The sequence below is a fragment of the Cololabis saira genome, chromosome 7 (genome assembly GCF_033807715.1).
Source record: "Cololabis saira isolate AMF1-May2022 chromosome 7, fColSai1.1, whole genome shotgun sequence".
Classification (NCBI taxonomy): domain Eukaryota; kingdom Metazoa; phylum Chordata; class Actinopteri; order Beloniformes; family Belonidae; genus Cololabis; species Cololabis saira.
The window spans coordinates 31,280,560-31,293,961 of record NC_084593.1 but is presented as its reverse complement, the minus strand read 5'-3'; the positions used below and the strand labels follow the sequence as shown (position 1 = coordinate 31,293,961).

General features: G+C 39.3%; 1 protein-coding gene across 1 annotated transcript; it reads left to right on the top strand.

Moving 5' to 3' along the window:
• The first annotated feature begins 8,617 nt into the window (after positions 1-8,617).
• f9a (coagulation factor IXa) lies at positions 8,618-13,054 on the top strand. The gene is made up of 8 exons (XM_061726344.1): positions 8,618-8,725; positions 8,802-8,989; positions 9,069-9,093; positions 9,308-9,421; positions 9,828-9,962; positions 10,055-10,353; positions 11,019-11,142; positions 12,422-13,054. The coding sequence occupies exons 1-8, from the start codon at positions 8,653-8,655 to the stop codon at positions 13,006-13,008; spliced, it is 1,545 nt and encodes a 514-aa protein (XP_061582328.1). The 5' UTR covers positions 8,618-8,652; the 3' UTR covers positions 13,009-13,054.
• The last annotated feature ends 348 nt before the right edge of the window (positions 13,055-13,402 follow it).

Sequence of the window (13,402 nt, the reverse complement as noted above, 5' to 3'; positions counted from 1 at the left end):
CCAAGCACAACTTTAAAGCAAGTGTAATATCCCTTTCTTTAACAAGTTAACAAATTAAATGAACAAATATGTAAGGTAACAATGTACAACCGCAGTAAAAATCAGTAAAAAGACCATTCAAATATTTGTGCATTCATATTTAGATGTCTGTAAGCACTGGATGTTTTCACGAAGTCTCCAATCATTTCGAAGGTGAAGATAGTGTCGTAAGTTATTTAAAATCTAAAGAGGTCAAAGTCAAAAAAGCAGTCCTGACATCTTATTTATGCCATGTCTTCTTACAACTGTCTATATAATTGACCTTGCTGCTACCCAAATCCCATTTTCATACTTGTCCTGTCACGAAGTCAGGGTACAGTCCAGCTGATGGACAGACGAGCTTCATCCGCAGCAGCTGACACAACCACTTTCCCTGCACTTGCAGGTGAGCAGTAACTGTTTTTAATGTAAATAATGCCCCATTCCTGTTTTGTTTTTGTTGGGTTTTTCTCGGGGCGGGGGCAGTTTTGTTTTTTACATTATTCTGGTAAAAACAGTGACCCTCGAGGGCAGTTTCTGACCAGGAGCAATGGGAGCTCCACTTTTCATTAACGGTGGCTGAACGTTCCTGAGCCTGCAGCATCTGTCAGCTCAACTGCATCACGGCTCACAGCACCAGGAGTGAGTTTCAGCTCTCATTTCTGAGGAGTTCACGGTATTGGCGTATTTCTGAGAAAGTATTAGCAACAGTGATCTTCACTTAGCGGACCAACTGTTGTCATCTGGCTCACACATTACACCTGCACTATGCAGCCATTTGAAAACTGTTTTGAATGTTAATCAGGCACCCTTAATGATGCAGTTACTGGTTATGACAAATAAAATAATAAAGCATTAACTTCTAAGACTAATCCGTTTTATGCCTGCAAAGCTTTAGTAAGTTTGATATGTTTAAGCGTGAAGTGAAATAGAATCCTGCTTTCGGTCTACAAGTGTCCAGCAGACACAACATTTATATTTATTATCATTTCAGTGTAACTTACTGCCCTGGGATCCAACAGTACAAAAAGATGGCAACAGTCACAATGATGAAACACTTCTACTTTCTTCATACACTTATGTATGAATCTCATACTAATTGAAACTTTTGAGTCTTATTTGGTGATGCTTGTCAGTTAGTTATACATGACTATATAGCCAGGAGACGGTTGCCTTGGCTCTGGAGCCACATGATTAGGATTTATAATCGCTGGACCCAACAACCTGGTTTATATTTATTCTTATAGAAAACAAAACATTTCCACTGCTTATCTTTTCTCCCTGCACTCTTGTCCCGCTCCAACTGGACAAGGCAGATGGCGACTCACGCTGAGAGTGGCTCTGCCAGAGGGTTCTTCCTGTTAAAAGGGAAAATGTCCTCCTTGTTGTCGCCAAGTGTTTCTCAATGGGGGTCTGTGGGTTTCTCTTTGTCACATTTTGACCTCACTGTAAATTGCCCTGAGATGTCCTTCTCTATGTTGTGGTTTGACGCTACGTAATGTCACTGAGCTGACTTGAAAACTTGAACATGAATGTCTGCTTCAGCTTCAATGAGCTGTAACATGAAATAAGTAACGTTTCAAAGTGTGTGAACAGAGCTGGGCTGGATGTTTGTCCCGTTTCCCGTCCATGTGAGAAACGTCACCTAAACCACAATAGCCAATATGTCCTTTGTCATATGATATGATATCATATGATAAATGATATGATATGATTAGGGCATTCTTTCACCGCAATATAATTTCAGTAATTTTAGGCTTTATAAAAGCATTTATGTCAATCTAAGTCATGTTAGTTTTTTCTATAAGTTCTTAGAGGAATGATGGGAAACTTGAGACACTGTACAAAAGTCTTTTCCGGCATACCCAAAAGATTATCTACTGGAGTGTGTGATGGCAGTATGAAAGTGCCATTAAAAAGAAAAAGAAGAAAAATAAACTGTATTTATGGATAAGTCTAGTCAATAAGTATAAGTATATTCAGGCTATATAATATATATATATATATATATATATATATATATATATATATATATATATATATATATATATATATTATTTTATTTTTTTAATTATATATGTTATATATTAAAATGCATATATACAGTATCCTTTAGGTTTTTACCAACTTGGTATTAACCATTAATATGCATGCATACAAAAAAGTATATGCAGGCTACCATTTGACCTGTTTTTGGGCACAATGCTGCAATAACATAGACGTGACAACTGGAGGAATCCCAGACCATAACACTGCCCCCGCAGGCTTGAACAGGCTAAACCAGAAGGCTGGCATCACATCATCCACTGCTCTTCTTCCCTTTTCTGCCCATCTCTCAGGAACAGGCTGAAAGTAGAATCATCAGACCACATAACCTTTTTCTATTGCCTCAGAGTCTTTAATGTTCTGTCTTTCTCTCTTTTTCTTCTTAGTCTAACTAATACATTTTTTATCTTTTGGCTATACAGCTGTTCACTCCCAATAGACTGAGTTGTCCACAGACTGTCCATGTGGACATGTCTTTGATTTCCCCTGTCTCTGACTTTGACATTGGCTCTACTGCTAAGGTTTCACCAAACCTTTAAGTGATTTCTGATTGCCATCATCAGTCATTTATAGATAGAACAGAAATGGTCACCCAGGCAATATGACAAATCAAGCCTTCTGATGTTTATTTTAGGCCAAATAGTTCCCAAAATGAACAGCTAATCACACAGCACGTGGAAGGGAAGGTGAAGGTAAAATACATAAATAGACATCTCTAGACACTGATGGCTGTGGATGTGAGAGAAAGCAATGTCAACCAAATTACAGTTGCTTTTCATAACAGTAAAACTTTCCGTGGGTCACTCTGGGTGAGTTTCTACAAAGTCTGAAGGCAGCATAGTCACGTAAATCCCTGATTACACAACCTGTATTTTAATTAAATATATATTTTGGATTTTTTTCCTTTAATCCACAAAAATCCAAATCATTTTGTCTTTAAATATCCCAGGATTTAGTTGATGCTCCAGAGTTGTTATTCAGGACATCTTTTCCAGCTCACACTGCTTTTTCTGTGGACCATACAAATGGTATGGTTCAGGGAAAAGCAACTGAAAAAAGGCTTTAGCACAGCAAAACCTAAGCCTTTTGTAAATGACAACATGCCGCCGGTGAAAGAACAAGGTCTGAACTCCTCCACAGCCCAGGAGATATAGTATAGTAACAATCAATAGCACTGAGCAAGCATCAGAGTTTTTACTATCTGCGAGGCCCTGACTTGATCCCCTGCTGTAGTGACTAATCTAATTGGAGTCGACACAGACTCCCCAGCTGTGTGCTGCTGCCAAGGAGTGAGAGAAGACAGAGATGTCAGGGAGATCTTTTTAAATCAATAGTGAGTTACAGAACCGATTATTTTACTTTCTTATCTCCATTCATGCCTCCATGTAAAACAGTCCAGTTTGTGAGCCCTACTCACAAGTTGTAAAAAAATCAAATATGAGTCTGTATTTGCTCCTGCGCCGGCAGAATGTAAAATGCATGCTATTTAATACTCACCATCAGACTTGCATTCAGAAACAGGACTCAACAAATGCCCTAAGGGATGTGCACCCACATACCCTACATTTTGGATTGAATTTGCAAGAACAGACAACAGATATAAGTCTGAGGGAGAATATTTTGAGGGATCACAATACAACGTCACTGTGATACTTGTCCTGTCTGGTAAAGATTGAGAAGCTATTGTGTCTACTGTGTAGACAGTGTTAATTACACAAGTATGAATTATTCAGCCCCAGAACGATTCAGTGAAATAATATCTCCTGTGGTCAATAGCTGCAGACACTGGAGAAGGCTTTGGACTATCTCTGGGGGGACTCCTGAGCCATGATGGGATCCACCTTACATGCCAGACCAGAAGGTGACACCAGTGTTAAATCTTTAGCTGGCACACTGAATCGGCATCTTGATTTTAAATATTGATTATGAGGAGGTGTGAATATAAGAAGCGGAGAGTAAGAAGGGCAGTAACTTTGGATAAGATCTTATTTTAGACCTGTTGTTTTTGAGAAATGGAAAGTATGCTGCACATCTTAATGTACTCTGATTACATGTATTCAACAGGGTGCATCTTTTGCACTCACCAAAAAGCAAGGTCAAGACACAAAAATTGACATTCTTAGATATAATATTAAAATCTCATTTCAAGGTCAAAAACAAACCTCTGGGGCACCACACGTGTCATTCCTGCACTTAAGACGATAAAATGTTACCTACAGTGCATGGTACCAAACTGGCTTCAGTTATAAAGGCTTTAACACTATTCTTACTTTTGCTCTTTTTTTAAATCAGCTTTTGAAATTATTGCACAGTCAATAGGTGCTGGTGTTCAAGACCAAAGTGATAAACTTGAGGTTGCCCTAAATCAATCCAAAGTGAAGATTCAGTGCAGTCTTTTGGGTTCAATTGCTAGTTTGTGTGTTTAAATTGTATTAATAATTTGGATTAACGGAATTATGATGATTTGTATTGAATAGGAATACAATTGAGCTGAATTGAGTTGGCTTTGTCTGACTGTATTTGATTTGTCTTCTCTGCAAGATGCCTTGAGAGGACTTTAGTTGTGAATTGCCACTATACAAATAAATGTGAATTGAATTCTTGAGCCTTGCCTCGGGGGGGTTATGCAAAAAAACAAAACTTCTTTATCACAGATAATATCAGATTCTTAACTAAATTCCATGAGCCGAGTTTTCCGCTAAATAGGAGCATTCAGCTCTCGCTCAAAGGGATTCACATATTCAGTGAATGGAGAGAGCCATCATCTAGCAATCTCAGGTATCACAAATCTCCATGGCAACAGATAACTACACCACAAAGCATCTGTTTTAATCCTGCAGAGCTTGAAATATAACTATATGAAAATCAGTAAGTCGGTGCCAAAGACTGTGGTTAACGCTGTTACATTTTTCATTCATTCATCATCTAACAGACAAGAATCTGGTTTATATAAACTTCAACATTGATTCCAAATTGATTCATTCAACGCTCATTCAAAAGGCATTCAGCTGTAACCTGGGAGATAAAGGATTCAAACATAAGAACAAAAACTTTTGATGTCTGTTTTTAACAATCAAACTTTGGATTAAGGCCACTCAATAATCAGATTTCACCAGACGGTACACGTGATCAAATAATCTGATAAAACAGGTTAAAACAATCTGCAGTCTATTTTCAAATATTTCTTGCAAAAACAGCTTTTTTGGCAATCAACCTAATGCAGAAACTTAATAATATGGTTAGAGATTATGCTTCATAGACCTGTGTCAATGTGTTTTCAAAGTTAACTCATCGTTTGTAGCTGTTTTCACTGAGTTGTTGTTTCACTGGCCTGTCATTCACATCAGAAGATTATGATTGGTTGCAAGCCATTAAAAATAAACTACAGCCCTCTTCACTTATCAAACTAACCTCCTCGAGTCAGAGATGTTAAGTTTCTTCTGCTCTGGTGAGGGAGTATACTCCTCCCAGTCTGGAGCGTTCTGATGGCAGCTCTGGCAGTGAACTTGATGGCCTCCATTGAGGTATATGTTCGCCCTCTTGTGGCGTAAAGTTCAAAATGCACTCTGCGCCCTGCAGAGTGACGTGGAAACTGCTTAAGTCCACTATGGTTTCAGTATTATGGACCTAGAATGGGAAGCCTATGAGGGTGCATGAACAGTAAATGTGTACTAAAGGGCTATGTAAGGTGTTATAGTAGTATAGTGTTTCCGGCCAAATAGGCTTCCATATAGTGTCAGTAACATAGAAAAGTAACCAGTTGGTCCAACATAAAATCCAGAGAGAACCCACTGTAATTCCAAGTGGGCAAATAAAATTCAATTCAATTAAATTTAATTTTATAGCCTCTATTATAACAGAAGTCGTCTCTAGGGGTTTTCCAGAGACCCAAAACATGACCCCTGAGCAATTATTACGTAACATAAACATAAACAATAGCAGGTAAAAACCGCCTAGTGGGAGAAAAACCTTAAGCCAAACAGGGGCAAGAAAAAACTCCCATTTAGGAGGGAAGAAACCTGGACCAGGACCTGGATCATAAGGGGGGACCATCCTGCCGGAGTCCAGCTGGGCAGAGCAGGAAAGGAGAGAACAGTGTCAGCTCTCGCACTGCTGCATTTTGGATGAGCTGGAGCCTATTCAGCGAATTACTTGGACATCCTGCTAATAACACATTACAGTAATCTAGTCTAGACTTAGTGACTTAGTTTTTCCGCATCCCTCTGGGAGAGGATGTTCCTAATCTTTGCGATATTACGGAGATGGAAAAATGCTGTTTTACAAACCTGATAAATATATGGTTTAAACGAGAAAATCCTGATCAAAAAGAACATCAATGTTTCGCACAGTAGCACTGGAAGCCATCGCAACACCATTGAATCCCTTCCTAAGACGCTTGGGACCAAAAATAATAACCTCTGTTTATCGGAATTTAGAAGCAAAAAATTTGCGGACATCCAGTCCTTCATGTCCCTAAGACATGCCTACTAAGGGTTCTGTTTCATCTGGCTTCATAGACAAATAGACCTGCGTATCATCAGCGTAGCAATGAAAATGTATGTAGTGATTCTGGATTTATACTTCCCAGCAGGCGTGGCGTCAGGAGTGGGCCTGACCCCACTTTTACTGTTGGCCCACTCTAAATTACTGACAGAATTATTATTTTTTCTCAATTTCTAATTGAAAATTATTCTAACATATGAATACACAATAAAGCCTAAAACGTTTCCCTTTATAAAAAAAACAACAACAACAAAGATCATATTTAATAGGTTAGTATGTATGAAGTCTGGACCGATCACAAGTCACAACAGGCGATTTTGCCATCTCTCCATACGTCAGCACGTAATGTTATCAGGCGCCAGGCAGATGGCGGGCAGATGGTGGAGTTAAAACTGATGCTACAGCTACAGATAAACATGGCACAACAGACGTCACATTTCAAGTACGTTAAATGACTTGGAACAGAAGCGGCAGAGTCCTCGGCTGCCTCTATATCCTCATCACAAGTGTCTCCAGTGCTGCAGCGATGGCAAAATGTCGACTGCAATGTGTTAACAAAACCTAAATAATATTGTCTATCTGCTGGAATGATTTTCAAACTAATCTACGTTTTGTGAGATTATAGCCTACTATTGATGGAGGCTGGTGCTATTTGCATGATTTGTGGTTCATTTTTCAGTTAGTGAGGTGTGTGGTTTACCATTTGTTACCTTATACTACTGAGCCTACTGGTAGTCTATTTAGTAAATACCATTCTATTTGAATGATCAGGCTGGATTATTATTTGATTGTAGCAGGTGAGAGAGAGAGAGAGAGAGAGAGAGAGAGAGAGAGAGAGAGAGAGAGAGAGAGAGAGAGAGAGAGAGAGAGAGAGAGAGAGAGAGAGAGAGAGAGAGAGCTTACTGGGTGAGCTACATTAACTTTTAACCAGAGAGAGAGCTGCACACTGCGCTGTCAAAGCTCTTCGCAACTGCTCGTGTCTCAACATTAACCTTGTATGCTTTCATGCACTACAGTACATAGACAATCAGGTACGGCAGGAGTAATTTTCAGCTCTATGTCTTGACTGTCGGTATTAACTTCTGTAATTAAAGACCACCCAAAATTACGTTGGCCCACCCAGAATTGAAATCCTGGCACCGTGTCTGCTTCCCAGGGGCTGCATGTATAAACTGAACAAGATTGGCCCTATCACTGAACTCTGCAGAACACCATAGCAGACCCTCGACTGTTCTGAAGAAACCTTGTGTACATGAACAAACTGGAATCTGTCAGATAGATATGATTTAAACCAGGGGTCACCAATCCTGGTCCTCAAGGGCCGGTGTCCTGCATGTTTTACATGTTTCGCTGCTTCATTGCACCGTGATAAAAGTGACTGTGTCATTAAGAGAATTGTGCAGACCTCAATGACAAGCTGATAACGATGATTAATTAGAATCAGGTGTGTTAAAGCAGAGAAAACTCTAAAACATGCAGGACACCGCCCCTCGAGGACCAGGATTGGTGACCCCTGATTTAAACCTAGATAGAACTGTCCCTTTAATCCCAACATGTTCTAACCTGTGCAGTAAAATGCCATGATCTACAGTGTCCAAAGCATCACTGATGTCTAGTAGAACCAGTGGACACTAATCCCTTATCTGAGGCCATAAGAAGGTGCTTCATGACTCGAAACAGTGCTGTCTCTGTGCTATGATACATTCTGAACCCTGACTGAAAAACTTTATATATGTTATAAGCAACAAACAACTGGGGCAGGAAATGGGATGTATAGCAGTATATAGTTTAGGGAACCAACTCGGACCGTTTTTTTAAAACCTTTAATCTCTGAGATTTCTCTAAAGCTCGACCAAATCACTGTGATTTGTAAAACGTGATTGTTACTTTATTATGTCCAACACATTTAATTTACAAGTAAAAATGTTATTAAGTCATAGAAAAAAAACATTCGTGAATGTTGAAATACTGGTTTTCCAGGGACAGTGATTGGTTTTCTCTGAACAAACACGTAATTGTGAGAGCACACGTGCAAACAGAGATTTGTACTTTGGAGCGCTGGTCAGTAGTGTTACGTTTATCAAGATGTCAGAGAAATTTAGAATTGGACTAACTTTTTTGTTATTTCTGCTTGTGGACTTTCAGCCCGCCTGTGGAGGTATCAAAGGATCTTGGTGATATTTGTAAATAATTGTAAAGAGAATATGTTTGACACTTTTAACACTCTACTGTAGCCCCTGCTCCAGCCTCTGGCCCAGTGTTTATCTCTGATCTGGCGGCCAACGGTGTCCTGCGGAGACACAAACGTTATAACACTGGTATATTTGAAGAGCTGTGGGAGGGTGACTTGGAGAGGGAGTGTTTGGAGGAAAAATGTGATCTGGAGGAAGCCAGGGAGTACTTCGAGAATGATGAAAAGACGGTGTGTATCTGCTGATTTTGGTTTTAGTTTTCTTATTTTTGTCGGCAGCATTTAACAGTGATTTTGCTTTGCATTTTAGATGGAGTTCTGGGCAGGATACATAGGTAAAAGCATATTTGTATACTGATTGAATGTTTGGAAACCTTTAGAATATGTATGCTGCTACATTGCTATAATATTATTTGATGTCATCTCATTGCTTTTTTTTAAACTAGTGTCCGTAAAGCCTCTGATTCACACAGTAAAAGAGACACCATATTGTATTCATCAGGATATTCTCTGTGCAAAGACATGTTACCTGATTTTGGATTTCCTCAGATGGTAATCAGTGTAAGTCGAACCCATGTCTGAACCAGGGGTCGTGTAACGACCACACCGGCTTCTACACCTGCAACTGTAGCTCTGCCTTCACTGGTAGGAACTGCGAGATTGGTGAGTTCCTGTTCTCCGGCTGGTTTAAAAATAGAACCAAATAAAATGAAAAGAAACGAAAAATACAGTCAAATAAAATTTGATTTCTTGTAACATGACCCAAATTCGTTGACAATACAGCAGTCTCAAAGAATTAACAGCCAGATGCTTCTTTTTTGTTTAATGTTTTTAAATTAGATCAGAGGCTCGCATCAAGCGTAAATCTGGTTTTAAGTTCCAAAATTAGATCGCTTTGTCTTTCTGGGTATGCTAAAAACAGCAGCTTAAATGCCTTCTGAGAACAATGATCGCATCAAACTGGATCGCTTTTGTTTGGCATGAAGAAAGTGACCTCGTAAAGGGTCAGTACCACAGATTTCCAGAGTGTGTGTTAAAATCAGTCACGTGTCCCAAATGTTGTCCCCAGCTATTGCAAAAAGATGTGACGTGAACAACGGAGATTGTATGCACTTCTGTGACTCCGTGGGATTCTTTGGGGCAATATGCTCCTGTGCTAGAGGATACAGCCTGATGCACGACGGATCCAGCTGTGAAGCTGACGGTTTGGATAATGAATTCTCTCCGAGCTATACAACATAATGATGATTATATCTTCTTATTACAAAAATGAACCCTCTTTTCTCTCGCCACCAGTTGAATTCCCATGCGGCAGAACTGCCGCGGCAACTATCAGCACATTCAGAAGATTTCTCTCCAGCTCTGAAAATGCCTCTTCACTGAACAACATAACCTCTACCACAACCCCCCCTACAACGCCAGCCGGGACCACAGAGCCGTTTCATACCACATCTGTCCCAATAAAAACCCGCTCTCGAAAAAGACTGCCTTTGTGGGCTCTGAGTGACTACGAGGACCCTCCCGAGCACCCGCCCAGACCTATCCAACGCATCATAGGTGGTGATGAGGCGAAGCCAGGAGAGATCCCATGGCAGGTATTGTAAAGAAGCCATATGTACCATGTAAGACAATTATTGGTTTTTCATATACCGGTAATTGCAATTGAAGTTTTTGTCAGTGGTTGACATTACCCCCAGTTTGTGTTTCTGTTTCTCCCCGCCTGTTTTCCATCTGCCCTGATTGTTCACACCTGTGTCTCGTTACCCCTTTGTGTATATCTGGTCTCGTCTTTTCCTTGCTCCTTGTGGTTCCGTCCTGTTTCCTCCCTCCATGTGTCCTGCCAAGTTTTTGCTCAAGTTTTTTGGATCCCTGTTTTGTGTTACTTTTGATCCTGCCAAGCAGTGCTTTTGGTTTTTGTAAAATAAACCCTTTTTGTTGAACTCCTGCCTCTCGCTCTCCTGCATCTGGGTCCTCACCACACCAGCCCTGACAGTTTTGTTCAATTTCCCACCATTATTTTGTGTGTGTCACCTTTCTAAACAAAATTTGCACATTGCAACTATGCCATATATGGTAGTATATTAAAATGGCATAATCTATATAAATCAGTAAATATCAAAGAGTGTAAAATAACGAAATAATACATTTTTATCATTTTAAATTACTCAATGAATGAACGTGTATATCTCAAATAATTGCTGTTACATGGTTAAATGTCCATTTTGACAGGTCTCCTCTTTTTATTTATTTCTTTTTCCAGGTAGCATTGATCTCACATCCCAGCGGTCATTTATTCTGCGGCGGGTCCATCCTCAGTGAATACTGGATCATTACTGCTGCTCATTGCCTTTCGGAGGGAAAAGGCTCCATTCTGGTCAGAGTGGGTAAGATGTGCAGCAGACATACCGTGGCGCTTAGTTGTAATTGGAGTCTCAAGTTGATTATTTATTTTTATAATTTTTTTAAAAAATGGAAAGAAATGGTTCCACAAACTCAAGAGCAAAAAGACGTAGGACACTGTGTAAAATGTAAACAAACAAACAAAAAACAACTCATTAACTTATATTTTAAGAATATAGAATACACATCAGGCTCAGCAATCTGTGAAAAAGTGTTGACAAATTATGAAACTATTTGCTGTCCAAACCTTTTGATGCCATCAAATCCAAAATGACACTTTCTTTTCTTAAGGCGGTGCTGTTCCTCAGTGTAACCATTTGATATATTTTCTAGAGTGAGTAAAATATGAGATTGTATGTTTTGGTTTGAAAGATTAATTCAGGTTGTTTTTATATATATATTTTAAAATGGTTAAGCTTTTTTTTTATTAAATCACGAGTGTAGTAAATTGTGGGATTTTGTCATGGTATTATATAACATTTAACAAAAAAAGAGGGGGGCTTTGCCCTTTTTTAAATAATTTTATGAAGTTCTTTAATAGACTTTTACAAATCTCTTCAAATTGATAGAAAATAGAACTCTGCAGTTGCTTTGTATGCAAGCATTTTTTTTCTTTAAACAATTACACTTAGCATCATTTAAGCTTACAAAGAAATCAGCTGTATGTCCCATCTCTGTGTTACGGAAGAGTATCAGGGCCAGGCAGGAGAAAAGTCGAAATGTTGAGATTAATGTTGCAGTACAATTTCGAGAAAAAAGTCGAAATGTTGAAAAAAAGTCGAAATGTCGAGGAAAAAAGTTGAAATGTCGAGATTAATGTTGAAGTACAATTTCGAGAAAAAAGTCGAAAAAAGTCAAAATGTCGAGAATAATGTTGAAGTACAATTTCGAGAAAAAAGTCGAAATGTTGAGAAAAAAGTCGAAATGTCGAGGAAAAAAGTCCAAATGTCGAGATTAATGTTGAAGTACAATTTCGAGAAAAAAGTCAAAATGTTGAGAAAAAAGTCGAACTTTCGTGAATAAAGTTGAAATGTTTAGAAAAAAGGCGAAATTTCGACTTTATTCTTGAAATTGTATTTAAACATTAAGCTCGACATTTCGACTTTTTTTCTCGAAATTGTACTTCAGCATTATTCTCGACATTTCGACTTTTTTCTCGAAGTGCACAATAAAAAAAAAAATCCTCTCAAATCCTCTCCCCTCTCAAATATTTTTTCTCCTGCACTGCTGGCCCTAACACTCTTCCTCTTCCACTGTGTACAGGTGAGCATAACACCTTTTTTAAGGAGGACTCAGAGCAGGATTATGAGATCTTGCAGCAGTACATCCACCCTCGCTACAACGCAAGTCGCAGCCTGTACAACCACGACATCGCCCTGCTCCGTCTCAGGGAGCCCATCACCTTCTCCGCCACAGTGCGGCCCATCTGCATCGGGCCCATGGCGTTCAGCGAGGTGCTGGTGAAGAGGTCCTCCCCGGCCACGGTCAGCGGCTGGGGCCGCCTGCGCTTCCTGGGCGCCACGTCCACCACGCTGCAGAAGGTGCTGGTCCCGTACACGGACCGCACGGAGTGCAAGCACAGCAGCAGCGAGAGGATCACCCCGTTCATGTTCTGTGCCGGGTACTATGATGAGGAGAAGGATGCCTGTCAGGGGGACAGCGGGGGTCCGCACACGAACAGCATGGACGACACGTGGTTCCTGACGGGCATCGTGAGCTGGGGGGAAGAATGCGCAAAAGAAGGGAAATACGGAGTGTACACCCGAGTTTCTCTTTATTACAACTGGATAAATCATGTTATGGGGGTAAAACGCACGCTGTCAATTGATGTGGATGAACCTGATCAATGACTTTAAAGATTTTATAAAACAAAACAGAAGCACGAGTGTCTTCCATGTCAAATACAGAATGTATGTATGTAACTATGTATAGATACACACACACACACACACACACACACATAGGCCTATATATATATATATATATATATATATATATATATATATATATATACCCAAACATATATATCTGTATGTATACTATATATATATATATATATATATATATGCATACATACACACACATTATATATGCATGTATATATTATACATACATATGCACATACATATTTATACACACACACACACACACACACACACATATATATACACATATTTTATATATATATACATACATACATACATACATACATACATACATATATATATATGTACAACAAAAGAA

Excerpts from the sequence above, each read along its gene's own strand:
- f9a (XM_061726344.1), top strand. The coding sequence starts at position 8,653 with ATGTCAGAGAAATTTAGAATTGGACTAACTTTTTTGTTATTTCTGCTT. Across the intron at positions 8,726-8,801 it reads CTTTCAGCCCGCCTGTGGAG|CCCCTGCTCCAGCCTCTGGC; the intron begins GTATCAAAGGAT and ends ACTCTACTGTAG. Across the intron at positions 9,094-9,307 it reads GTTCTGGGCAGGATACATAG|ATGGTAATCAGTGTAAGTCG; the intron begins GTAAAAGCATAT and ends GGATTTCCTCAG.